Source organism: Abramis brama, assembly GCF_963993115.1.
Source record: "Abramis brama genome assembly, chromosome: 8".
In the NCBI taxonomy this organism is placed as follows: domain Eukaryota; kingdom Metazoa; phylum Chordata; class Actinopteri; order Cypriniformes; family Leuciscidae; genus Abramis; species Abramis brama.
The window spans coordinates 42,148,198-42,176,008 of NC_139970.1; the positions used below are offsets into that span (position 1 = coordinate 42,148,198).

General features: G+C 34.0%; 1 protein-coding gene across 1 annotated transcript; it reads right to left on the bottom strand.

Annotated features, from left to right (window-relative positions):
- Positions 1-8,865: 8,865 nt before the first annotated feature.
- Positions 8,866-27,630, bottom strand: xrcc5 (X-ray repair complementing defective repair in Chinese hamster cells 5). The gene is made up of 21 exons (XM_084122389.1): positions 27,586-27,630; positions 26,226-26,339; positions 25,538-25,721; positions 24,226-24,274; positions 23,998-24,120; positions 23,228-23,413; positions 20,541-20,655; positions 19,465-19,603; positions 18,770-18,882; positions 18,344-18,406; positions 16,975-17,112; positions 16,792-16,882; positions 16,122-16,252; positions 14,649-14,845; positions 14,177-14,264; positions 13,173-13,242; positions 12,750-12,859; positions 10,595-10,691; positions 10,457-10,524; positions 9,362-9,436; positions 8,866-9,193 (listed from the first exon to the last, which is right to left on the bottom strand). The coding sequence occupies exons 1-21, from the start codon at positions 27,601-27,603 to the stop codon at positions 9,179-9,181; spliced, it is 2,184 nt and encodes a 727-aa protein (XP_083978515.1). The 5' UTR covers positions 27,604-27,630; the 3' UTR covers positions 8,866-9,178.
- Positions 27,631-27,811: the final 181 nt, after the last annotated feature.

Below are 27,811 nucleotides of genomic sequence, written 5' to 3' on the forward strand. Positions count from 1 at the left end.
GAGCATGAAAGTTTAAACCCCGTCATATCAAAACTGTAGTTTGACACCGAAATCCTTTTAGCAGATAAACTATGGCAAGCCGTTTTAACTTTTATTCATTTCCAGGATATGAATCCTTGATATCAACAATTCAATTTTTACTCAGGAATTAGATTTCTACTATAACAATGGCTATTTTTGATATCAGAAATTACATTTCCACTAGTAACAATGCTAATTCTTGATATCCACATTTGAATTTCAACTAGTAAAAACTATAATTCTTGATATCTGTAATTGTATTTTCACTAGTGAAATGTCACCATAGGCTGCCATTCAAAATCCATTGTTGATATCAAGAATTGATTTCTTACTAGTTGATATTCCAGATCAGAAATACAATTCTTACTAGTAAAAACCTTTATTTTTGATATCAAGAATTCAGTTGTCACTAGTTGAAATGTCTATTCTTGATATCAACAATTGAATTGCTACTAGTAACAATGTTCATTTTTGATATCAATAATTCCATTTTCACTAGTGACAATGTTAATATCTGATATCATGAATGTGATCGTTACTAGTAAGAAAGCCATTTTAGATATCTGAAATTATATTGATGTCAGAAATACATTTTCAGATATCAAAAATTAAAATTTTTACTAGTAGCAATTCAATTGTTGATATCAAGAATAGACATTTCAACTAGTGACAATTGAATTCTTGATATCAGTAATTCACATTTTTACTAGTAACAATGTAATTATTGATATCAAAAATTATATTTCTACTAGTAAAAAATCAATTCTTGATATCAACAATTGATTTTGAATGGCAGCCTATGGTGACATTTCACTAGTGAAAATATAATTACAGATATCAAAAATTAAATTTTTGACATCAACAATTAAATTCTTGATATCAACAATTCATATCCTGGAAATGAATAAAAGTTAAAACGGCTTTCCATAGATAAACTCTGTTTTTCTCTTTCGGAAAAATGGAGCAAAGATGTTGAGGACTCATCCTGAAATATTCGTCCAATCAAATGCTGTCTAGAATGAGATTGTCCCTCCCCCTGATATCATCTGCATAACAAGTAGCACATTATAGTTGTGTCCCAAATAACACACTAAACACGTATACTATGAATTTTATAAGATTATTTTGTTGTTCAACGTCAGAGTCAATTAAGTGCATAATTTGGGTATTTAAAGTGTTTAAAGTGGGAATTTTCGGTGTGAACACACTAATCACACATTCTACAAAACGGCATTGACTAGTGCATACTTGCAAGAACGCCAATTGGGACGCGCCTCATGATTCATGAATATGAATAAAAAAAATTCTAAATACAAAAATCAAAGAAATCCATATTAAGCTCTATATACTGATGTGGTCATATTGCATCATATATTTGCTGTTTTTTTCTGAGTTTCTCAAGGTCACACAGAGTTCAACTGCAAGATAATCTCTAATGTAAAAGGTGAGTTTGGGTTTGAATTGCATCATGTGGAACAATTCTCAACAAGACTCAGAGCTGGTCTGGGTCTTCAAAACATCAGGTATAAAAAAAAAAGAAGTAGTTTTGAAAGAAATTTGAAATAATATATTTATTTTAAAAGTGCATAACAGAGTGTAACCGTGACGACAGGCTCGTTCTGCAGTCTTTCTCCCCATTCATTTTCTCCAGGGATATTAGTAATCGTGATTAATCGCATCTAACATTCCATAATACAGGTGAAACTCGAAAAAATAGAATATCGTGCAAACGTTCATTTATTTCAGTAATTCAACTTAAAAGGTGAAATTAATATATTATATAGACTCATTACATGCAAAGTGAGATATTTCAAGCCTTTATTTGTTATAATTTTGAATTAACAGAAATTTTGAAAATTTTCATAAGCTGTAAGCCATAATCATCAAAATTATAACAAATAAAGGCTTGAAATATCTCACTTTGCATGTAATGAGTCTATATAATATATTAATTTCACCTTTTAAGTTGAATTAATGAAATAAATGAACTTTTGCACGATATTCTAATTTTTAGAGTTTCAACTGTATGTGTGTGTATGTATATTATTATATTTATATAGGTATATTATATTTACGTCTGTAAACACACACATGGTCAAAAGTTTGGTAACATTACTATTTTTAATGTTTTTGAAAGAAGTCTCTTCTGCTCATCAAGCCTGCAAATATTGAAATGTGAAACATTCTGAAATATTATTAGAATTAAAAATAACTGTTTTCTATGTAAATATACGGTAAATTGTAATTTATTCCTGTGATCAAAGCTGAATTTTCAGCATCATTACTCCAGTCTTCAGTGTCACATGATCCTTCAGAAATCATTCTAATATGATGATTTATTATCAGTGTTGGAAACAGTTGTGCTGCTTAATATTTAATAATATTTTTAATATGTAATCATTTTCACTATATATATATATATATATATTAGGGCTGTCACGATGTTAGATTTTTCACACCACGGTTATTGTGGCCAAAAGAATTCACGATATCGATATATCGCGATATCTATAGATCTATCTTATCTATCTATAGGGGGGGGGGGGGGGGGGGGGTGGGGGTGGGGGGGTGTAGTTATCAGTCAAATTAATTTTTACTTTGTTTCTATAGTTTTTCTTTTTTACCCAACAAACATAAGGATACTGATAAACACAAGGCACATGCATTTTTACTTCTTGCGTACTCAATCTATGGCAATTTTTTGTGAAGGAAGACAAGCATGTGAAGTTTATCTGGTTTCAAACTGAAGCCAAACACTGTCTGAATGTTTCCTGAAGAACTGAAAAGCTCTTAAACCTGTTGTTGCATTGGCGCCAATAAAGTCATGCAGATAGCAGATTTGAATAAAAAAATCAAGTGCAAATACAAATAGGCTACAAAAATAAGATGAGTAAAGAAAACGGGGTTCTTAATTTTAATAATCACCCCTTATTAAATATATGAACACAGAAACCCCCTGTTAACAGTTAATGTCACGTTTCCCATTCCATGATGACTAGTAAAATAATAGCCGCGTCGCGTCTATGACAACTCGAGGTATCGCACACCGGACACGCACTTTCTCAGTTTATGGCCAGCAATATCATTATGTTTAAGGACATTATGGAATTGAGATAATGTCTGTACTATGTTATGATTATACTGTACAATTAAATACAATAGTTGCTGAGTCTGTGATCTGAACACTTTTTTCTGCGCTCTGTGTCGCGGCAGGATTTTGAACAAGGTCCTGAGCCGTTGCTGGGCGCCGCGGACAGACGCCGAATAGAACCGCGCTGTGCTTCTCGTCCGGTGTGTGTACACTCATACAGAATGTGTTCGAATTTTAAAGACGTGGCGCTGCGCTTCTCGTCTGGTGTGCGACCACCTTTAAGGTGCTGTTTTCTTTGAAGCCGAAGAACTCTGTTCTTAATACTGGCGAGCTTACTTTTTTCGGGTGTGGACAGAGTGTTTCACTGATTCACTCTAGCTGCGCGGGCGCGGACGAGCGCTGTGTCTAGAAAACGCCAATATCGCCAATACCGGTATATTGTATTGCTCTAAATTAACACGATGTCGATATTTCATGCTTTGAATATCACGATTATCGTCAATACCGGTATATTGCGACACCCCTAATATATATATAAATTGTAGGCATATATATATATATATATATATATATATATATATATATATGCCTACAATTTGTTAATATATATATATTTTTCATTCGCAATCCTTCATGGGAGTGCAACTGGCCAAAGCATCTACTCTGATTGGTCACTCTCAGCTGAGGATTATGGGAAATGTCTTTTGGATCTACGGAAGCACATACAGTATCATCACTGAAGAAACTCATGTTACATCTGTCTTGAAAGCTTTGTAAATTATTGCTAAGATTCAATGTCTCTTTGGAAAACAATGAATGGGATTGTACCTCCGGAACAGAAGAGGAGTGTGGTGCTCTACTGACACACGGATCAGAAACACACGGATCAGAAACACACTGTGATCAGAAAAGCATGAAATTCATTCCTCTCGTATGCCTGTTTCCTTTTATCTTCCCTCTCGCTACTGGAGGTGGAAAGGGAAAAGGCTGTCGGATTGCTTCCCGGCTCCTGTTTGAAGTCTGAAATGACAGTCATTATGGGTTGCTGCAGTTTTTCATTCTGGAAACATCAAAATGGTGCGTCAGAAATGAGTGCGGCCCCCTGCCACGGTTTTAATCGAACGCTCTGAGCTCTGACACTCATACACAGAAACTATTACAGTCAGATACAGTACGTGACTACAATTCACACACAGCCGTCTGAAAACATGCGAGATGTAGATCCTGAGCGGCAGGAGTGAGGGAGAGATGTTGAGCTCGTCGCAAATGTTCTCTGGGATACTTGAATCTGTCAAATATTTTTATTTAATGACAGACAAAATGATCTACACTCAAATGTCATTAGTGGCATAATGCACAGTTGCAGTTAGTCATTATCCAAAAGCAAACGAGGTATAAACATTTTGCATTCAAGGACCAAAATTGACAAAAAACATTTAAATAGATTTACTTCCACTCTGAATATTTAAAATACAAAAATGTTAAAATATTATATACAAATTAGATAGTAAACTTCTTGACCAAAAAAATAAGCATAATGACAATATATTTAAATGTTTTTTACTGAAAAAAATGATAATAATTAAGAAACCAAAATTATATATATGCAAAGTAAATAAAACATATTTGGTTACACTTTATTTTAAGGTGTCATTGTTACAGTGTAATTATATATTTAAATACTGAGTAATATTAATTAACTACATGGACTTACTATAGGGTTAGGGTAGGATTAGGATTTGGTTTTTGCATGTAATTATGCATAATTTACTCTTATTACTATGGTAAGTACATATAACATATGTAACAAGGACACTGTAAAATAAAGTGTTACCAAATATTTCTTAAATAAAACAATATTGCATTGTTGAGCTACATAAAATATATAATGATATACTACATATATCCTATTTTTAATAATATTTTATAAAATACATGTGATAAAATATAGTGATATTAAAAAATGTTATATTATAATTTATTATAATTATAATTTTTTTAACAGTGTATTAACTTAAATATTCAGTATATATTAAATATTTATTTTTAAACTCTTTCTTTTATCACATTAAAATTTGATCATATATAAAATATTATAAAATGGATAGTTCTGATGGATGAGCCGCATCCTGATCAGCTGTAACACACAGATAATAACAGCCTAAATTAAATGAACTATATCACTTTATTCTGATTATGATCCTGTAGCTCAAACAGTAGAGCGTTGGCGCTTGCAACAGCAAAGTCATGGGTTCAATTCCCAGGGAAAGCAACAACTGATAAGAATGTAAATGTGTACTTGAAATGCAATGTAAGTCGCTTTGGATAAAAGCGTCTGCAAATGCATAAATGTAAAACGATGCCTTATTGCTTGTTTCCATGTTTTATATCTAATTTGTGTTTTATTTAGTTTTGAGCATTATGGCCCACATTAGCGATGCCAAGAGTTCAAGCGTACCTGGATGATCGGATTTGATTAGATGTGGTCCTCGTTTCGAAAGGTTTGTGTTTTGTGAGCCGCTGCTGTACGTTCTGCTCCAGATCTCTACAATCTACCAAACTGATCCATCAAAGAAAGAAGAAAAGAAATGGGAATGAAAACACGAACAGACATGATACAGGAAGATGTGATATATAGTTCTTATGAACACACCTGCAGATGAATCTCACTGTTTCTGCTGCAAGGATGTCATAAACATCCTTAAAGGGGTGGTATAATGCCCTTTGTTGTAAAATAAGTCTCTGATGTCCCCAGAGTGTGTGTGTGAAGTTTTAGCTCAAAATACCCCACAGATATTTTTATATAACATGTTAAAATTGTCACTTTTTGAGGGTGAGCAAAAACTCACCGTTTTGTGTCTGTTCCTTTAAATGCAAATGAGCTGCTGCTCCCGGCACAGGGGGCGGAGCTTCAACAGCTTGCACTCACACACACATGCACTGAAAATATGTTCAAACCAGAGTCAGACAATGATGGAGAGACTCAAGAAGAAGTGACAACATGTAGAAGCAACAGGACATTTCTGAATGGTTAGTTGATGAGTTTATGAAGCTTATGTGTAGTTATCTTCTAGTCATTGATTAGCATATTCTGTCATGATAATCTATAAATCGTGTTTCGGGGGCGGGGTTTATGTAAATTCTAGGGTTGGTGATGTCACTAACCCGGGAGGAATGTGATGTAGTCTCTACCAGCCGTTTGTTGTAGTCCTTAAAAAGCGATTTCTTTAAAAGCAAATATCTCCCTTTGCTTTGAACTTTGAGCGTTGTAACTTTGCAGATGTTGTTTATGCTCAAACAGCAACATTACACACTAACTAAAGTTAGAAAAGTGAAATCATATTCAACCACCCCTTTAAAGTGTGACTTTTTACTTCCCGTTTCCCATGCGAGCGAATAAAATCAGTGCATTACGCTGAGATCAGAGCAAAGCATGTTAAACAAGCGGACCTTTTGTCCAACAACACTTTTACCTCTCAGTCAATTACGGTGACTGCAGAATCCTTTTAAAAAAATGACCACAAATGACTCAATTAAAGCAATTACTGTAAATAATGACCGAATGCATGTGAGATGGGTGCATGAAATTATTCCTTTTAATCTATGGAGCAGCATCTTATTATTAACCTGTGAAAACATGCATCAAGAAGAAATGCAGGTCACTTTTCACCACAAATGTACATTTATGCATTTGGCAGACGCTTTTATCCAAAGCGACTTACATTGCATTTCAATGTACACATTTACCTTCATATCAGTTCTAAGAAATAAACTACAGTAATAGTTATATTATTTTACTTACAGAAAATGTATGTTTTTAGGACATTTGCAGTCTTGACAATGAAGTTCAATACCCTTAACATAATACACAACTATCTCATTGTTATTACTGTAATGCAAAATAGCAAGGATTACTGTATTATGATGAATATTGTTGGCTCTGTGAATTGCTTTCGTTCCTTTATTGAAAGTGTCCGCAAACTCTGAATCAACATTTTTCTAAATGTCATAATCATTTGTTAGCAAAGTATTAATTACTTAAATGAGCTCATTGTATCTGCCTTTAATTATTACATTGTTTAAATTAATAAATTTTTAGCTAATTGTGATTCTGTATATATACATTTCTGAAATACATAACTTAGTTTCCTCAGATAACAGATCACTTTAGATTGTAATGTGGACTCATGCATTTTCAGTAAAGCTGCTTTGAAACGATGTGTATTGTGAAAAGCGCTATACAAATAAGTGTGAATTGAATTAAATACATAATGTAATTAACCGATGAGAATCACTATTGGGAATAATAGAAATGACTCTGGACATGAAAGTACTGAATGTTTTTTTTTTTTTTTTTGTGCATTAAAAATGCATCTAAAATCTTGCTTTGGGAAAAAATAGTAGTATGACCCTGGACCACAAAACCAGTCTCGAGTCGCACGGGTATATTTGTGGCAATCGCCAATGGGTCAAAATTATCGATTTTTCTTTTATGCCAAAAATCATTAGGATATTAAGTAAAGATCATGTACCATGAAGATATTTAGTAAATTTCCTACCGTAAATATATAAAACATTTATTTTTGTGAGTGAATGCAGCACAATCGTGAACATAAATGCACAACTTTAAAGGGGATTTTCTCAATGTTTCGATTATTTTGCACCCTCAGATTCCAGATTTTCAATAGTTGTATTTCGTCCAAATATTGTCCTAACAAACCATACATCAATGGAAAGCTTATTTATTCAGCTTTTAGATTATGTATAACTCTCAATTTCAAAAAATTGAGCCATGTGACTGGTTTTGTGGTCCAGGGTCACATATAAAAAACAAAGGCTTTTTTTCTTCTGCCTTTTGGGTGAAATGTGACCTGGTGTTCACCTCAACACTGCTCCTATTGATCCGCACCATCTTTCTGCCTCATGTATTCCGCCACTACACCTCTGGTCTCTTCATAACACAGTTGTATTGAGCAGGTTGAGACGAAGCCTCGAGCTCGAGCTGTTCGACCCAGGAGATGCTCGTGTGAAACTGCAGCGTGTGCGTTTTCCGAGATCCGGGGGAGGATTGAGACGCTTACGTGCTCTCGGCAAACTGTTGGTGCGAAGAGAAGCAAACTGAGATCATCAGCCCGGAAAGAGACGCTACGATTTATCAAAGCCTCACAGTCTGGCATTAAAAATGAGGGATTATGAGTGTGGATCATAAATGTCCTCCCAGCTGATTAATGATGGAAAGCCTGACTCATTTCAATGAACTGCTTTGAAAAGATCAGTTGGCGTGACATTAAATGCACTAAAAATAATAAAGCTAAATGTGACCCTGGATCACAAAACCAGTCACGAGTCGCACGGGTATATTTGTGGCAATATCCAACAATACATTGTATGGGTCAAAATTATTGATTTTTCTTTTATGCCAAAAATCATTAGGATATTAAGTAAAGATCATGTTCCATGAAGATATTTTATACATTTCCTACTGTAAATATATAAAACATTTATTTTTGTGAGTGAATGCATCACAATCGTGAACATAAATGAACAACTTTAAAGGATTTTTTCTCAATGTTTCGATTTTTTTGCACCCTCAGATTCCAGATTTACAATAGTTGTATCTCGACCAAATATTGTCCTATCCTAACAAACCATACATCAATGGAAAGCTTATTTATTGACCCTTGTGACTGGTTTTGTGATCCAGGGCCACAAATGTAGGCATATATAATTGACATCATGATCAGCTGCTCAAATAGGGATTGTGGAATCAGTTTTATTTTGTTTAATCTTTTATTTGAAGCATCACTGCCTGTATAAAGTACATGGACATTTATGTTTTCCTTTAGAAAATCCGACAAGCATAGACTGTGCAGTATATGTGAGACATTCAGGTAATCAAACTCTAGCAACATAATCGTTCCAAACAGCATTTATGATGTACAAAAGCATTTAGTACAAAAGAACACGATTAATTAAAGCACTTGAACTGTTTTTAGGGATTTGTGTGTCACAAGAAATGGCAGAGTTGCAGAAGGCTGGTGGACGTCGGTGTTGGAGACATCTGTTTTACATCATGTCCAGCTGCATTAAAAAAACATTAGTCAACAACTTAGCATGTCATGAAAAAGTGAATGCCTGAAATCTCTAATAAAGCATAACAATAATAATAAAGTTTTATTTTTCTAACTTTCAGACCATAATTTATATGCTTGTCGTCATCAAAACAAGCAAAAACCATGCAACACTCACCAGATCATCCACATCTCCAGTGTCGTCCTGAGCCGGAGCCGCCGGCGCTTCCTCCTTCTGCTCGAACGCCAGGAACTAAACCAGCAAATACAGAGTTAAACGACCACAATAACACACAGACTTTACCAACAACCTCTGCATATTAAAGAGGACCTATTATGCCCTTTTTTAAAGTCTTGATTTTGAAGTTTTCTGGGCTCTACTAGAACAGGTTTTCCTGCTTGAATGTTGATTATTTTCCTCATATTCTCCATTGTTGCAGCTCCTCTCTTCCCAGTCTGTCAGTAACGCTTAGGGATGGGTTTCCCGAAAGCATCGTTAGCCAACTATGGTCGCCAGTTCCGTCATTATCAGCAGTCGGTGTTTCCTGAAACCATCGTTCTAACGAATATTCGCAAACAGCATCACAGAGTTGTGTGTTTGAACGACAGCTCTCGATCTGTGGTTAGAAGCAGAGTTTCTAGTTTGCATGACATTTGAACTCAATAAATCCTTATCTTGAGCAAAATAAGCAAGCTGACATTTAGTACAATCTGTATCTTTTATCTAGAATGCATAAATGTCATTTATGTCTTTGAGTTTGTTAAGAGATTTAATTTAAAGCACCGTTTCTGAAGAGTGCGCATGTGCAAACGTACTCTGGTACGCAAGAACGAGTCTATGATTGAATCTGGAAATAAAGAAAAATAACTAAGAAAAAGAGATGGTCCTCAGATGACATGTCTGTAATTTATAGCAAAAAAAATGGCATTAATTCGATCTCAAACAGATTCATTAAAAGTAATTACTCCACAACCTGCTTGACATCATTAACCAACGTGGTTGAACGACCAATTTGCGACAATATGGTTTCGGGAAACAGTCGTGACTAGCTAGAAAGAAACACACCTTGTTTAGTTCCTGTCTCTATTAAGCCCCGCCTTCTGAAAAGCACACAGTGCTCTGATTGGTCGGCTGGATCAGTGTGTTGTGATTGGTCGAGCGCTTCGAGCGTGTTTGGGAAATGTCCCGCCTCTTACCATAACCGCCAGTTTTAACACACTACTAACTAACTCAACCAGGCCCCGCCCCCTTTATTCGGCGAGTTGTGAGTACCTGGCTGGCGTCTTGTTTGGAGACGGTGCTTCCGTCCACTTCATCTTTGCTTATGAGCGTCAGAGCATCTGAAAACACAAGCACATGTTGAAGGCATGATGACTTCAGCTCAACATGAGCAGAAGGCCTGTTCTTTACCTTGTCTAAGCAGATCCCAGAATTCCTGCAGATTCCTGTCAGGAACTCTCCTCTTCAGGGACTGCATGTAAGTGTTGAACAGCTCTGCGTTTCCGCTCTGATGGAGTAAATGTCATTGGGAGATTCTGGTCAGACATGTGTAAGCACATGCAATGATGCTCTGAGCTCGTGTACTCATACTTGATGTCATAAACACTGAAAACTGATATCAAGAAATGTAAATGATGCCACACACAGGCCCTGTTTACACCAGCTATTACCATCTGTCTCCGGTGGTCAGGTGTAAACAGGGTCTAACATTTTCAATAAAAAAAGAAATTGTACTTCAAGCCTTAACAGAAGCAGAATAGTAAAAACCAGGGCTATTGTTAACTAAAACTAAACAAAAAAACATAGAATTGTGTGCATTCATTTGAAATAAAGCAATATATATTTAGTACTGTGTGCGTGTGTGTGTGTGTGTATATATATATATATATATATATATTTATGTATTATTGCTGTTAAATCGATTAAAAAAAGAACTAATTAATCACATTTTCCTGTAATTAATCACACCTTAATGTAAAGTTGCTAATTAATGTAGAATCAACATTTCAAATATGTTTAATAGCATCTTTTTATGAATGAAGGCCAGTTTCACTGATACAAATACCGTTACTGACGTCTCTATGAAACATCACAGAACCTGATGTGTGAGTACTTTGGATGCTATAGTTTGTTTACACAAAGTGCACAGGGAACTACCACGAAAGAGTCTGATGTTGACATGTCGCTAATGACACAACACTCTAATGAGCATTAAATATACAGCACATATCAAATGCAAAAAGTTGGGTAAAACAGTCATTGTTCAATACAAGTAAGTCTTGACTCAAATTCTCTTGACTTGTTCACACTCTTGGTTTTCTTTCCTTAAATCATTATGGCTTTGTAAATGTGAGACATCCTTAGAAATCATCCACAATCCAGGGTTCATACGGATACTGTAAAATTAAATTCCAAGACTTTCAAGGACTTTTCAAGCACTAATTTTTTGGTTTTGAAAGACTACAATCAGAGATCTCACTTGTTAACCAATATCTTTATTATCTTTCAAATTCTAAAAAAGGAAAATGGATAAATAAAACAGAATGGTACAAATAAAGTGCAGATCTGGTACTCTGGTAACAGTGGTAAAAGGATACTATGACAAAGATATCGCTTTCCTTCTTCAAACTGATTTTTTTCTCATGAATATATGATTGAACTGAAGAATGAAAGCTGTATCATATACTTGGATATTCATATGAGCAATATCACGCTCATAGCCATGCGAAATGGCTCTATATCTATATCAGACGGGCTGTAGCATTAATTTTGTGTGAAAACATAGTTTTATCGATATAATTACACATATTTTCTTTCAATAATTCAAGCACTTTTCAAGTACCTTTTAATAAATAGGGCTGATTTCAACGTTTTTCCACGATTTAAATTTCAAAAGAGTCAAATTCAAGCACTTTAAGCACCTTGTATGAACCCTGAAAACCAGAAATGCACTTATAATGCCTTAAAATCCAGTCTAGGTAGGCAGTTCACTAGGTATTGGAATAGAGTAGGGCTGGACAATATATCAAAACTATCGAAATATTGCAAATGTATATATCGCAATATGCATATCACAACGGCTTGCAATAACTGGGGTCATGAACTAAAGACAGAGAGAAAATCACTCCCTGCTCTTGGCTGAACAAGTTTCTGTTGTTAAATAACCCTAATGTAGGATAACCTGAACCCCGTGGTTTACACTGATGTTAAAATAACACTTCTTACGCTACAGTAAAACACTGACGTTCACTTGGTTGTTTTCTTCTCACAAAAAGAATGTGAAACACGTATGTAGGTTATATCATTTTAAATATATTTGAAAGCTAATTTAAGTTTATTTGACACACTTTAAGCATTATCGTATCGCATTATTTAATGAGTTATCGCATATCGCACTTTTCTTCAATATCGTGCAGCGCTAGAACGGAGCCTCAGACGCCAGCTGAGCTCAGATCCTCTGACATGAATCCCAACAGTGTCTTTTTCCTAGTACCCGAAAAAACCCACCGACTGATCCTTAAGTGATGATCCCTGATTGGATGCGGAGGTTTAATTGAGAGCTCACCGATACAGACTGATCCCTGAAAGCCTGGATACATGTGATGCTCTTGGTGTAGTACTCAGGGCTCCTGTTGCCCAGCAACTGCTCAATCCTGTTGGTCAGCTGCTGGCACGCTGTCAAGGTTACAAAACAATGATTATCAAAGCGAATGCACTAACAAGAGAACCTACGGCTAACATTCAGAAACAACACCGCTCAATAACAGCGTCCGTCAAATCAATTAAAGCTTACATCACACTGAGCGACTATTCACTGCTTTAGAGACGACTTGCAACCTTGCAGACATGCCTGAAGCGCCACTACTGCATTTACAATATGGTATGCATAATAGCTGACACTTTTTGTAAGGTTACGTCGCTCATCGTAGGAGTGAGAGCTGAAAAAAAAAAAAAAAAAAAAAAAACCAACCGAACAATCAAATCTCACCCTGATCGAAAGAAACGGTCTTCTGTCTAATCAGCGTGCAGAAATCTCTCGACGGATTGACGCTGCCGACCTGAAAGAGAGAGCCATAATTCATATTACAGTATTAGAGTAAATATGAATACATGTTTCTGGTCTTATTAGTGCTTATGTTACTGTAAATAACTCTCTTAGTCTCTGAAACTGCTTTCCTGCTGACAGGCAATGGAAAAATCTAATTCTTCCCTGCATAATTTTCACTCTGAAATGCGTCATGTTTCATACAAAATGGGCTGTGAAAGGCCTTTCATATTAACTTTAAGACAGTGAGAGGTTTTATAAATCAAAGGGAAAGCATTAAAAAATAAATATATAAAAAATATTTAAATTAGTGTAGTTAAATCGATTATTCACATCTAATATAAAAGTTTGTAAATATATAATATTTGCAAATATAATATTGTAAATGTATAATATATAACTTTTATGTTTAGATGTGATTTGACAGCACTAATTTAAATATATAATTCAATGTAATATATTAATATATATGTTTTTTAAAAGGTTTTTGAAAGAAGTCTCTTCTGCTCACTAAGGCTGCATTTATTTGATTTATTTGAACAGTAATATTATGAAATATTATTACAATTTAAAATAACTGTTTTCTATGTGAATATATAGTAAAATGTAATTTATTTCTGTGATCAAAGCTGAATTTTCAGCATCATTACTCCAGTCTAATATGCTGATTTACTGCTCAAGACACATTTATGATTATTATCAGTGTTGAAAACAGTTGTGCTGCTTCATATTTTTTGCAGACACCGTAATACATTTTATTCAGGATTATTTGATGAATAGAAAGCCCAAAAAGAACAGCATTTATAAACGCCTTTACTGTTACTTTTGATCAATTTAATGCATCACTGCTGAATAAAAGTATGTGTTTAGTAAGAGACCTGACTTTTGAACTGTAGTGTAAAACATAAACTTATAAAATCTACATTATTGAACAGGTTTTGTCTCACCGATGTGACGTTGCCCTGCGCAATCTCAGCAAAGTTAAACTCTATCTCTTCATCCACTTTGGCTTTCTTCACATCCGGCTCATCAGCACTGAAGAAGACACAATCAACGCACAGATCAACATCACCAACTAAAACAAACACTTTCTGCCCTGATTTCATATTATAAACAGTACAAATGCCAGAAAGATCAACCTTAAAAGTATGTATACACACTTTTTGTGAGTTTTATTACAGTCCTCCAGAATGCTTCATTCCAATTGGTCAATCGCAAAATAAATCCCTCCCCCATCGGTTTGCATAACTGTATGTTTCTTCATTGCTATTCCACTTAAATAATGAAAAACGTCCATTGATAGCAGTGCAAATATGTCTACCACAATACACAGATCCCATTAAACCGCCCCTGCTGGAAGTCATAGCACTTCTCATTGATTTGAAGCGCAGCTCCAGTGTTGATTTGATCCATTCTCACCTGATGCCGAACACGTCAGCGCTTGTCTTCTGCTCTTTCTTTTTCAGCACCACTTTCATGGGGAACTTGGTCTTGACGTCCTGCAGAGGAGCCTGGCAGCGTGTGGCCACGGCCTGGGGTCGCTCGAGGGCCGTTTTCAGCCAGGGCTCGATGGACGGCAGGGGTCCATCAGGATTCACACCGCGGTGATGCAAACACTGAGGACACGAGCCAAGAGAAGATCAATGAGACCCACTGCAGAGACACGACCTGAGACAGCATGGATTTCACAGCCAATGTCACACACCTGAATCAGTGTATTACTGGAGGACAAAGAGAGGAGATGTGAGGGGGAATAAACACTAGGGTACAGTGTGTGTGTGTGTGTGTGTTTTCATATTGAAAGAAACGAATGCTTTTATTCAGCAAGGATGCATTGAATTGATCATTGTAAAATCTCAGAGCATCCACTGTACGTCTGACTGATTGCACTGTATTCTTCCTTTTGAGTCTAAACTGAACTCAAATTGCACTGAGAATTGGGTAAGAGAGAAACATAAACCACTAAATTGGGGAAATTGAAAGATGCAAAATATGATACACCGGTGTTTTGCTAGATGAGTTTATTCTATGCATCATCTTTTTACTACTTTATTTCATTTTACTCGAATTCATTCCTTTTATAACTGCTTTTATTTTGTGCTTGTTTTCTATGCAAAGCACTTTGAATTGCCATAGTGTATGAAATGTGCTATATAAATAAACTTGCCTTGCCTTGATCAAAATGATTTTCTATTTCAACTAAATGCTGTTTTTGTGAACTTTCTATTTATCAAAGAATCCTGGAAAAAGCAGCACAACTTTTTTTTAACATTGATAATAATCAGAAATGTTTCTTGAGCAGCAAATCATCATATTAGAATGATTTCTGAAGGATCATGTGACACTGAGACTGCAGTAATGATGCTGAAAATTCAGCTTTGACAGAATTCCTGCTTTCACAGGAATAAATAATGTTTTAACATATATTCAAAATTTTTCAAAAAGAAATTTTGAATTATAATAATATTTCATAAAATTAGTGTTTTTACTATATTTTTGATCAATTAAATGCAGCCTTGGTGAGAATAAGAGCCCCCAAACTTACTGTGTATATATATATATAGGCATGAAAGTTGCAATATTTTTTTCTTTCCTATTGTGAGTTACTGTAAATTAACTAATGTTAACAAACTGAACCTGAAAGTGTTACAAAAAATATGTTTAAAATGTATAGATAACCATGCTTGTTTTTGACTGTATTGTTAAATTGATGCATATAAATGAAAATGCTTAAATATTATTCTTCCTCGAGTTAGTGTGAAACACATGCCTTGAGTTTTTAGCTGGATGTTTACTTCGTACTTTTACTTCTTACATTAAACGTTCTGAATCTATTTGACTACTATGAGAGTATCGGATATTGTCAGGCTGCCCATCCCATTCCCATCATGCCTGGAAAAGTCTCTGGAACTGTGGGTTTGGTATGTGGTTGACTTTAAAGATGTCCAAACTCTCTCCATCCTCGTCCTCTTCCACCAGCATCATGGAGTCGATCAGCGAGTCCACGGCTGACAGCTGAGACTCTGAGACATTCACACAGAGACAAGAACGTCAGTATGCATCTCCTTTAGTCTATATGTGACTCTAGCCCACAAAACCAGTCACAATGGTCTTTTTTTTTTTATTGAGATGTATACATCATCTGAACACTGAATAAATAAGCTTTCCATTGATGTATGGTTTGTTATGATTAGGACAATATTTGGTCGAGATACAACTATTGAAAATCTGGAATCCCTCAGATTTTCAAACATTGAGAAAATCTCCTTTAAAATTGTTCATTTATGTTCACGATTGTGCTGCATTCACTCACAAAAATAAATGTTTTATACATTTACGGTAGGAAATTTACAAAATGTCTTAATGGAACATGATCTTTACTTAATATCCTAATGATTTTTGGCATAAAAGAAAAATCAATAATTTTGAGCCGTACAATGTATTGTTGGCTATTGCCACAAATATACCCGTGCGACTCGAGACTGGTTTTGTTAACCAAGGGTCACAAGTGCCTCAGAATCTAACTCTGTGTTTATTTGGCTCTTGTGATGTGAGGTCCCACCTGAGGGCACGAACTTCTTGTTGGTTTCCAACGTTGGGAAGGAGAAATGTCGGAGATCCTCCATAAAGGGCAGCTGGACGTACAGCAGACACTGAGGACGGGAGACATGAGGAGTGACTCTGGTGTGCAACATACTGAAGATTAAACATTTAAAGTGTTTTCTGCTCAATATGATACACATACTTCATATTTCTCCTTGATGCAGGGAAAGGCGGCGCCCACTTGAGGATTGCTGCGGCGATCGTAAGCATAACGCACAATCGCTGCCATCTTTAGACCGTCAAGGGCATGAATCAGAGCGGACAGAGCCACTGCCGCATGCTGCACACACACAATAAAACACTCTCACAAAACACACTTACAATGCTTCTATGCTGCTTTTATTTACACAATCATTCAAAAGTTCAGTTCAATTTGTTTTTTATTTTGGTAACACTTTACTTAAAGCCTTTACATATAATGCATTAAGTTCCCAAATTCCCAAAGTATTTTTAATGCATTAATTATGCATAATGCATTGTGATGTCTCATAAATAATTGTAACCACAGTTATAATACACCTTTAGAAAGTATAATGCTTTAAAACACAACAAACACTTTCAGATGTAACAAGGAACCTGTGAATATTATAATGCATTTTAACTTTGGTTACAATTATTTATGAATAGATATAATGCATTATAATGCACATTATGAATATCTTTATAATGCATTATACATAAAGGCTTTAAGTATTACTGTTCCTTTACTGTATATAAATTATTAATTTTATTCAGCAAGGATGCATTAAATTGATCAAAAGTGACAGTTTATAATGTTGCAAAAGATTTCTATTTCAAATAAACAGTTCTTATGAACTTTCTATTGATCAAAGAATCCTGAAATAAAGCATTATGGTTTCCCATATAAAATATTAAACAGCACAACTGTTTTCAACACTGATAATAATAATAAATGCAATGGCTACTGAAAGTACAGTTTTTTTCTAGCACTAGAATAAATTACATTTTAATATATATATATATATATATATATATATATATATATATATATATATATATATATATATATATTCAAATAGAAAACAGTTCTTTTAAATGAATAAAATGATAATAAAATGAATAATATCTCACAATATTACTGCTATTTTTGATTAAATAAATGCAGCCTTGGTGACTTTTCAAAAACATAAAAAAAATCATAACAACCCCAAACTTTTATGTGCAAAATATATTATCAGCATAATAATTTGAGTGAAAAATTAACATGAACATGAGAATGTCACTTTTGATTAATCACTTATTCAGAATTAATCAGAATTATCTGACACTCTTTCTTAATTTTACATTCTTTTTCTTTTTTCAAAACCGCAAAACTTTGTTAATTTCCAGGTTGAAATACAAGTTATTTTATATGTTATTTTATATTCCTCAAACTTTTTGTCACCACCACCGTATGCATTCAAACATCACAGTTACTGACAATTACTAAACAAATTATTCAAATTAAGCAAATAATATCACAGTGAACACAAAAGCTTTGTAAAACTCACCTCATCATCTCTGGGAGCAAAAACTTTGACAACTTGGCTTCCCATAAACTGATGACGACGAATCTGCATCAAACAAACAACATTGTACATTATAAAGCGAACACACAAGGCAAGGCACATCAGTGCAGTTCAAAGTGTTTACATTTACACAAATACCAAACATTTTCAGTAAAATTATTAGATTTTTGAGAATGTGCTTACATAATCGTCGTACTGGCCGGACCGCCACAAATAAACAATTTGTAATCAGTAACTATCTATTATGTCCTGTCAGGGTTCTTACACTGATTTCAAGTTGCAGCAAAGCTATTTTATGAATATTGCACTATTTTAGAGCTGAGCACAACAAGAACTTACAGTCACTATAGAAAGTGCAATTTGTAAAACTCGTTTGAAAAGAGCGCCATCTGCTGGACAGCATCTTACCGCCTCCTGCTTCGTGAAGCCAAGCACAGCAAAACACTTCCCATCATGCTTATATTTCATCTGGTCCTCGTCCACCTTTGAAAACGGAACAATGTCACTTCCATAACGGAAACCTATAGGAAACAGAAAGTGCTTATTTAAAAATATTTCAAGTCACATTTATATTTATATAGTGCTTTATTACAATACAGACTGTGTCAAAGCAGCTTCAAAGCAATAAACAGGAAAATTAGTGTTAACGTTGTAAAATTATTAAATTCTGAAACATTACTTAAAGATTGAGGTTAGTAAGATTTGTTATGTTTTTGAAAGAAGTCTCTTATTCTCACCAAGGCTGCATTTATTTAATGAAAAATACAGTAAAAATGGTGAAATATTATTAAAGTTTAAATGAATTGTTTTCCATGTGAATAGATTTTAAAATGTAATTTATTCCTGTGATGCAAAGATGATTTTTTTTATCACATGATCCTTCAGAAATCATTCTAAAACATTTCAATGTCTAAATTCAGTTCCAATTTTGTTCTCATCTGACAGGGGAAATACTAATTATTTGTCTTTTTAAACCCCATTTCAACAGGTAAACAACCTATGTTCACAAAACTGTGTCCCAAATCTGATTTTGTAATGAAAGACAACGTGAACTGCAAAAATGACAGTGAGTGAATGCAACATTTTCAATCTTTGTTCTGCACCTTGGATAGTGTCATCCTTCTTTACTTCGGTTTCATCATCGTCGTTTAGGCAGTAAACCGATTCCCTCTTGACGTCCTCCCGCTGGTGACTCTGAGCGTCCACCACGGCCCAGGACTTCTTCACCTTCTCCTCCGTCACCTGACGGCCACCGAACACAATATTAAAGGGATGGTTCGGAGTAATTTCAACATAGGGTCCTTTGCACCATGACCTCGAGCCAAACACCCCCCAAGAAGCTTTTTCCCCCCTTGGTCGAACATTATTAAAGTTAGAGCTTATTTAGAGATATCAGCCGAATGGCTTAGTGCAGGCGCTAATGGATCCAAGGCTGTATCTCATAAATTACCGCACTAATAATGCCCAGAATGGTACCAAACTTCTACAGTCGTACAAATAGATTCTGTACTCATAAAACGAGGCATTGGAAAGTTTGTAAGTACATCAGGAGTTTATTTAAATAACACTTGCCTGATGGATAATGCTACCACTAACCCGCACGTCGAGGACACTTCAGTGATTTGGGAAAAGCCCGTAAAAGTCCTTTGCAAAACTCACAAGTGTAAGGGAAAAGCTAGTGAATTTCACACTCCATAGAAATATATCCAAAAAATATATAATTTTGTTGTGTTGTGTTGACGGTACAATGTGTTAGCGGTAGCATGAGCCGTCAGGCAAGTAAATAAGTGGACTCCACCCACCGTTTACTCAAGCCAATCAGATAACGGCCACACTGAGCTGGCCAATCGTAGCACGTTCGTAGCAGGCAGAGTTGTGTTTGTAAAATAATAAAACATTTGTAAATATTTTTTAATTTGCAAATCTCATTTTATTTATTTGTGAATTTTATAACTTTTTGTGAAACTCTTTACATTTATTTGTGGATCTTAATCTATTTATTTGGAATAATACAACAATTCTAACCCCATACGAATGCAACCAGGAAAAGGTTTTTAGCTTTTAGGGGAGCTAAACCATTATCCTGGTGGCTAGTTCCTAGAACCATCCGGTGTGAAAGCCCCTTTAGACCGGATTAGATCGGATTGTATTCTGAGGGACGCTTTGAACAGGAACTCACAGCTTTGTATCCAACGATGCGGATGGTCAGCGAGCTGCCGATGGTCATCTGACACGGCCAAGCCATCGGCCTCCTGTCGATACGCTTGAAGATGGACAGCTTCTCCAGAGCATCACTGCAGAAAACATCAACACAATCACTATCTTTTTAAAGATTTTTATTTATTTTTTTGTGATTTTTGCCTTTATTGTGATAGGATAGTATCGAGTGGACAGGAAGCGAGGTGGGAGAGAGACGAGGGACGGGATCGGGAAAGGTCCATGAGCCGTTCGAACTCGTGTCACCTGAAGCGCAACGACGCTATATGTCGGCACGCTGCCCATGAGGCTATCAGTGCCGACAACACAATCACTTTCTGACAAATGAACACTTTTCTAGGCTTACTGGATAATTTTTTCCAATTTGAACTGTATATCAGGTACTAATCGTTTAAGTTAATAGATTTAAACGATTATTATCAGATTAGAAATGCAACTCAAATAATACGTGACAATGGAGAAATTATGTTGAAAATTCAGCCTTGCCATCACAGGAATAAATTATATTTTAAAACATATTCTAATAGAAAACAGTTATTTTAAATTGTAATAATATTTCACAATATTACTGTATTTTTATTATATAAATGCAACCTTGGTGAGCATTAAATGAGACCCCATGGACTGATTGACATTGATTTGCAGGCTAGTTTTACTCACAAAAATCAGTATGTCGTTGATGAGGATTTATCTGGAAAGCCTGTAAATCACACTATTAAAATTTATTTCCTGACATGTCCATGAATTTCGGAAATATCAGGCTTTTAGTCATTCTGATTCCTGACAGTTAAATGGCTCACCTAAGAAAATCAAAGCTCTTTTTATAAGTCGCTCTGAATAATACTTTACAGTTCACTTCCTGCGGCCCCTGGAGTCGTGATGTGGGCTTAAGTGCCTCGCTTGATGTGCGTACCCGTGAGTGTTTGTGTGTTTTTGAATGACTGATTGATGCAGCGTCCTCAGACATTCGAACTGCTACTAATGCAGTGTTGGAATGAAATGAGGATGAGTAAATAATGACTTTATTTTCATTTCTGAGTAGACTAAGCCTTTAAATTAAGAAGTAAAATTATAATTATTAAAAACCTATAATTATTTTTTTAAAATTTGCACAAATATATGTAAAATATTTTTTTTTATACATAAAAAAAAAAAAAAAATAATAATATATATATATATACACACACCTGTATGTATATATATATATATATATATATATTTAATATATTATTTATTGTATATTATTTAATTTATTTAAATATAACAAATATTTTTTAGCTTAAATTATTTTTATAATTATAAAATATATTTGATTATACATTTTAATATTTAAAATTATAAAAAAAACTTTAAACCAATTTGCAAAAATATTAGTAAAACATTTCTTTATACATATATATTTTTTTATATAGTCGTGCCCAGAATTAATCATACCCCTGGTAAATATGATCAAAAATGGCTGTAAAAAATACATCTGCATCGTTTATCCTTTTGATCTTTCATTCAAAAAATTGGCAAAAATCTAACCTTTCATTGAAGTAAAAGAATTGAAATGGGGGGGGAAAATCACATTATAAAATAAATGTTTTTCTCCAAAACACGTTGGCCACAATTATTCATACCCCTAGAATTTTTTATGAATAAAATATCTCTGAAGTATATTCCCATTAATATTTACCTTTTTAGCACACCAGGGTGACTAGGAACATGAAATTGTCCAGCTATGACTTATTGTTTCACAGGAGTTTAAATATGAGGAAGCACAAAGGCCAAATTCCCTTAATCATCCATCACAATGAGTAAAACCAAAGAATATAGTTCTGATGTGCATCAAAAGATTGTTGAGCATCACAAAATAGAAAGTGGATGCAAGAAAATAGCTAAAGAATTGAAAATCCCCATTTTGACCATCAGGGCAATAATTAAGAAGTTCCAATCAACTAAAGATGTTACGAATCTGCCTGGAAGAGGACGTGTGTCTATATTGTCTTAATGGACGGTGAGGAGGAAAGTTTGAGTGGCCAAAAACTCCAAGGATCACAGATGGAGAATTGCAGAGATTAGTTGAGTCTTGGGGTCAGAAAGCCTATTAAAAAAAAATCAAACAACCCCTCTATCACCACATGTTGTTTGGGAGGGTTTCAAGAAAAATGCTCCTCGCTCCTCCAAAAACAAACTCCAGCATATTCAGCTGTCAGACACGACTGGATCTTCAAACGGCACAGGGTTCTGTGGTCAGATGAAACTAAAAAAAGAGCTTTTTGGCAGCAAACACGCTAGATGGGTTTGGTGCACACAAGGATAATAAGTACCCCATGTGTACAATTTAATATACCATTGGATCTTATATGTTGTGGGCATATTTTTCTGCTGGAGGTCCTGGACTTCTTATTCAGATACATGGCATTGTGGATTCTATCAAATATCAACAGATAAAAAATCAAAACCTGACGCCTTCTGCTAGAAATCTTATAATCTCATATTATTATTATTAAATTTAATTTTTTTAATTTTTTTAATTAAAATATGAAAAAAATAATAATAATTATACATTTTTATTCTACTTGTTTATACTAAATATAAAATATTTCATACTATAAAGAAATTGTGCACAATCAAAATTTTCCACTTGCAGATATGAATTTATACCTAAACGTGTAGACCTCCTCCAGGCCGTCCTCCTCTAGGCTGGACATGATGTTTCTGACCATCTCCAGTCCTTGTTTCTGCTGTTTGTTCAAGCCTTTTCCAGGACGGGGAGGAGCCGCTGACGGTCCCGGTCCGTCCCCGTCACCATTCCCTCTGTCCTCCTCATCATCCACAGGGAACGGCAAACTGAACAAACCAAACAAACTGCATATTAGGGCTGGGCAACATCGATTTTTCGATTAATCGTTTTTCGATTCAAAATCAATCCTCAAAGGCCACGAATCGATTTGTTTCCATATTTATTTATCCATCACCCAAAATCCAGTTTTTCCTCCACTGTTCATAGGCTTGTATGTGAATGTTACAGCTAATGCTGTGAGATTTGATGTTTGTTTTCTCTTAAACATAAAATAACCTGATCCTGTTTGATCAAGGCATTCGGCATCTGTTTTAAGCATACATTTTTCATCTTGCATCAAAATCTATTCATTGTATGCATCTGAAATATAGAGTTGGGTTCTGTTTTAATGTACCCAAGTGTACCTAAAATAAAGAGTTTAAGAGTTCTTAATTTTGTTTTTATTAATTAACCACTTGTAAACTTATGTTCACTGTTCTTTTTTTATAAATATAGGATTTGTATTAAATCTATATTCAGTGAGTCGAATCGAAATAAAAAATAAAAAAATACTTTAAACTATATATACATTATTGTGTAGCCCTTTTATTATTATTATTATTATTATCAGTTATCAGTGCATGTTTCTTACAAGAACTGCATGGTGATGCCAGCTTTCTTCAAGTTCTGGATGATAACGTCCAGCTGATCTGCCGAGGTCTGTATGTTCAGATCCGTCAACAGGACGATGTTCAGACGATCAGTTTTCTTCCCCCTAAAAAAAAAAAAAAAAATTAAAAAAGTGTGAATGCAGCAGTAAAAAAAACCCTCAATTGCATTTAAAAAGAAAAACAGAAAATGTGCGACACAAAAATCTCACATGGTTTCATTCTGCAGAAGGTCCATGCAAACCACAAGAGCATCAAGCCCTGACAAACAAGTCAAGGACTTTACATAGTAACATTAACATGAATACAAACAATATTATTAAGTTAGAACCACTTTGATGTAAAATGTTTACTAGTCCCCATGAAATATATGAATACATGATGTGGGTTAATGGTCACAAGACATGCAGGTAAACAAACAAAATATTTCTTATAAAATAAACAAATAATTAGAAAATAAAATTATTATTTTATATTATTTCATTTAAAATTAAAAAACAATTAAATAAAAATGTCCTATATAGTTATTTTAATATAATAACTATTTTTATTCATTTTAATGTATTTATATAATTATAAAATATATTGTATTATTTATACATTTGTATCCTAAATAATAAAATATATTTTATAATATAAAGAAATTGTTTACTATTCTCTGATGTGGGTTAATGGTCTCTTGACATGAAGGTAAACAAATAAAATATTTCTTATAAAATAAACAAAATAAAAATTAACCTTTTATTGTGATCATTTTTATTTTTAAATTATTTATTTATTTCAATGTAATATTTTTATGCTTTAATTAATTTATTAGTATTTTATCAATCACAACCCCCTGATAAACACCTTTTAATTTCTTTTATATTATTTGATTTTTATTAAAAAATAAATAAATAAAATAATTTGTATTTATTTATGTACATATAAAATGTATATATATATATATATATATATATATATATATATATAAAATTATTAGCAGTTCCCTCATGAACCAATTTGGAAACCCTCAATTAGATAATAAAATTATTTTCTAAATATATCTATTTTTTATTAAAAAATACTTAAATTGAATTAAATTAATTAATTTACATATAAAAATAGTTGTGTATGTATATATTTTATTCATATAATTAGAAAATATATTTATACATGTGTATACTAAATAATAAAGCATATTTTATAATATAGTTTATTTTATTTTATATATATATATATACACACACATACATACATATCCTGTAAATAGCATATTTAATTTATAATATAAAGAAATTGTTTATGATTCCCGATGTGGGAAATAATTTAAATAATTATTCGTTTTTTATTAACTCACAACCCCACTGCAGTTCCCTCACGAACAACAGTTTGGAAATCCTCAATTACAAAATTATTTGTTTTCTATCTGGTATTAATTTGGTTTCATATATTTTACAATACACATTGTCTCACAAGAGCTATAAAGTCTGGTGTTGTCTTATCTTATCAACGATTATATGGTAACGGTAACATGAAGGATACAGTCTGCTTGCTGACCACCAGGTTGAAGTTCACTCTCAATCTCTTGGAGCAGCTCAAAGTCAGGCATCATGAGGTGACGGTGAACCGTGATGTTCTCATACTGCCCGTCTTTGGCCAGAGGGTTTTTAGTGCCATCGGTACCAAACAGCACCAGAGCCACCTCGTCTTTATTCTCAGCAAACACCTGAAATGTAGAAAAACAGCTTTATTTACGTCCTGTTTAATAGCACATATGTGACCCTGGACCACAAAACCAGTCTCGAGTCGCACGGGTATATTTGTGGCAATAGCCAACAATACATTGTATGGGTCAAAATTATAGATTTTTCTTTTATGTCAAAAATCATTAGGATATTAAGTAAAGATCATGTTCCATTAAGATATTTTGTAAATTTCCTACCGTAAATATAAAAAATATATATTTTTGTGAGTGGATGCAGCAAAGAACATAAATGAACAACTTTAATGGCGATTTTCTCAAAGTTTAGATTTTTTTGCACTCTCAGATTCCAGATTTACAATAGTTGTATCTCGACCAAATATTGTCCTATCCATACATCAATTGAAAGCTTATTTATTCAGATTTCAGATGATGTATAAATCTCAATTTCAAAAAATGCACCCTTGTGACTTGTTTTGTGGTCCAGGGTCACATATTATAAATAAATTGAGAACATTGAGTACAAACCTGGCGCTGGACGAACTTCTGGATTACTTTTTTGGCTTGTTCAAAGGGCGGTTCATGACCCGGCTCAGAGTTGCTCATGGAGAAACCCACGTCCATGCACAGCACCAACGCTGACTACAGAAAGAGAACAAAAGACAAACACAGATGAGGGTACGTGCAGAAAAAGAATAGTTCACCTCGTAATTTTATGGAAGCTTGTTTCCGCAACGGAATAAAAAAGCAATGTATAAATATTACTGCAAGATTTTATCTCACAATTGTGAATTTTTTCTCCTAATTGCAAGTTTATATCTCACAACTGTAAATTTATTTCTCGCAATTCCAACCTTTTCAGAATAGTGAGATATAAACTTGGAATTGTGAGAAAAGAAGTCAGAATTGTGGGATATAATATATCTTGCAATTAAAAAATGCAATCGCAACTTTTCAACTTACAATTCTGACTCTCAGTTCCGAGTTTATCTCTCACAATTCTGATTTTTTCTCAGAATTGTGAGATAAAAAGTCCCAGTTATCTTATCTTTTTATTCTGTGGTGGAAACAAGCTTTCAAGTCAAGTCACCGTCATTTATATAGCGCTTTTTACAATACAGATTGTTTCAAAGCAGCTTTACAGAGAGACAAAGTTTGTTTCTAGAAGAAAAAGTGTCACAGTCCAGCTTAAGTGAGTTCAGTGATGGTTCATTTTTGTTGTAAAAAAGTTATTAAGCTTTCATAGAATTATTCTTCACTTTTTCAGAGAGAGAGAGAGAGAGAGAGAGAGAGAGAGAGAGAGTAAATATGTTAATATGGTTTGTAACAACATGTAATTGAGAAAATTATGACAATTATCTTTTTAATACTATGAGATTAAATGAGACATGTCTCATATTAATATTTCTCCTGAGAAAAAGCTCACACGTGTCTCTTGTAGAGGTTCAGAAAATGTCTCAAGCTTTGTTCAAATGTTAAACAAAAGATACTAAAACAATAGCATTTAAGATTTTACTCGAGATCTCAATATAAACAGAAACATTTTCATTAAATATTCCAATGAGCAAATGAGCAATCCACATAATACATCTATTATAGCATTCGTAATATTCAAAATATAAATCCTATCAATTTTAATTTACCCATCTGATATAAATTTGAATATTAAACGATACATAAATCTGCAGATAATAACTTAAATATGACACTTGTACATTTTAGGAGTAACTTAAGTGTGTGAAATGTTCTGTTCTGTGTGAATACGGACATAAATACAAACCAGATGGTGAATCTGTCTTATGTACTATGTGTCTCAGAAAAGTTAAGTCATTATTTATTAATAATAAAACAAGCTTTTGATTATGAAGACCAAGAATGACTAAATTACCTTCGCCGCTCGCGCCATCTCTGCTGGTTTCCGTCTGTTATTGTTCCGGGTGAGTAAATGAACGGACGATACAAGGTTCCGCCTCAGACAGCGAAACAAAACGATAATAAACCCCCCAAAACGTTTGTGTTCCTATATTCCAGGACACTTGATAATTAAATATAAATATATATATATAATTAATTATATTAGATATAATTTAAAACACAGTTTTAAACTTCGAGTA

Bases quoted from the DNA above. Each gene is read 5' to 3' on its own strand.
- xrcc5 (XM_084122389.1), bottom strand. The intron at 17,113-18,343 runs GTGAGTTTTACA...GTGTGTGTGCAG, and splicing joins TTGCTCCCAGAGATGATGAG to CATGCGGCAGTGGCTCTGTC. The intron at 16,883-16,974 runs GTATGTGTATCA...TCCCGTCCTCAG, and splicing joins GCATCAAGGAGAAATATGAA to TGTCTGCTGTACGTCCAGCT.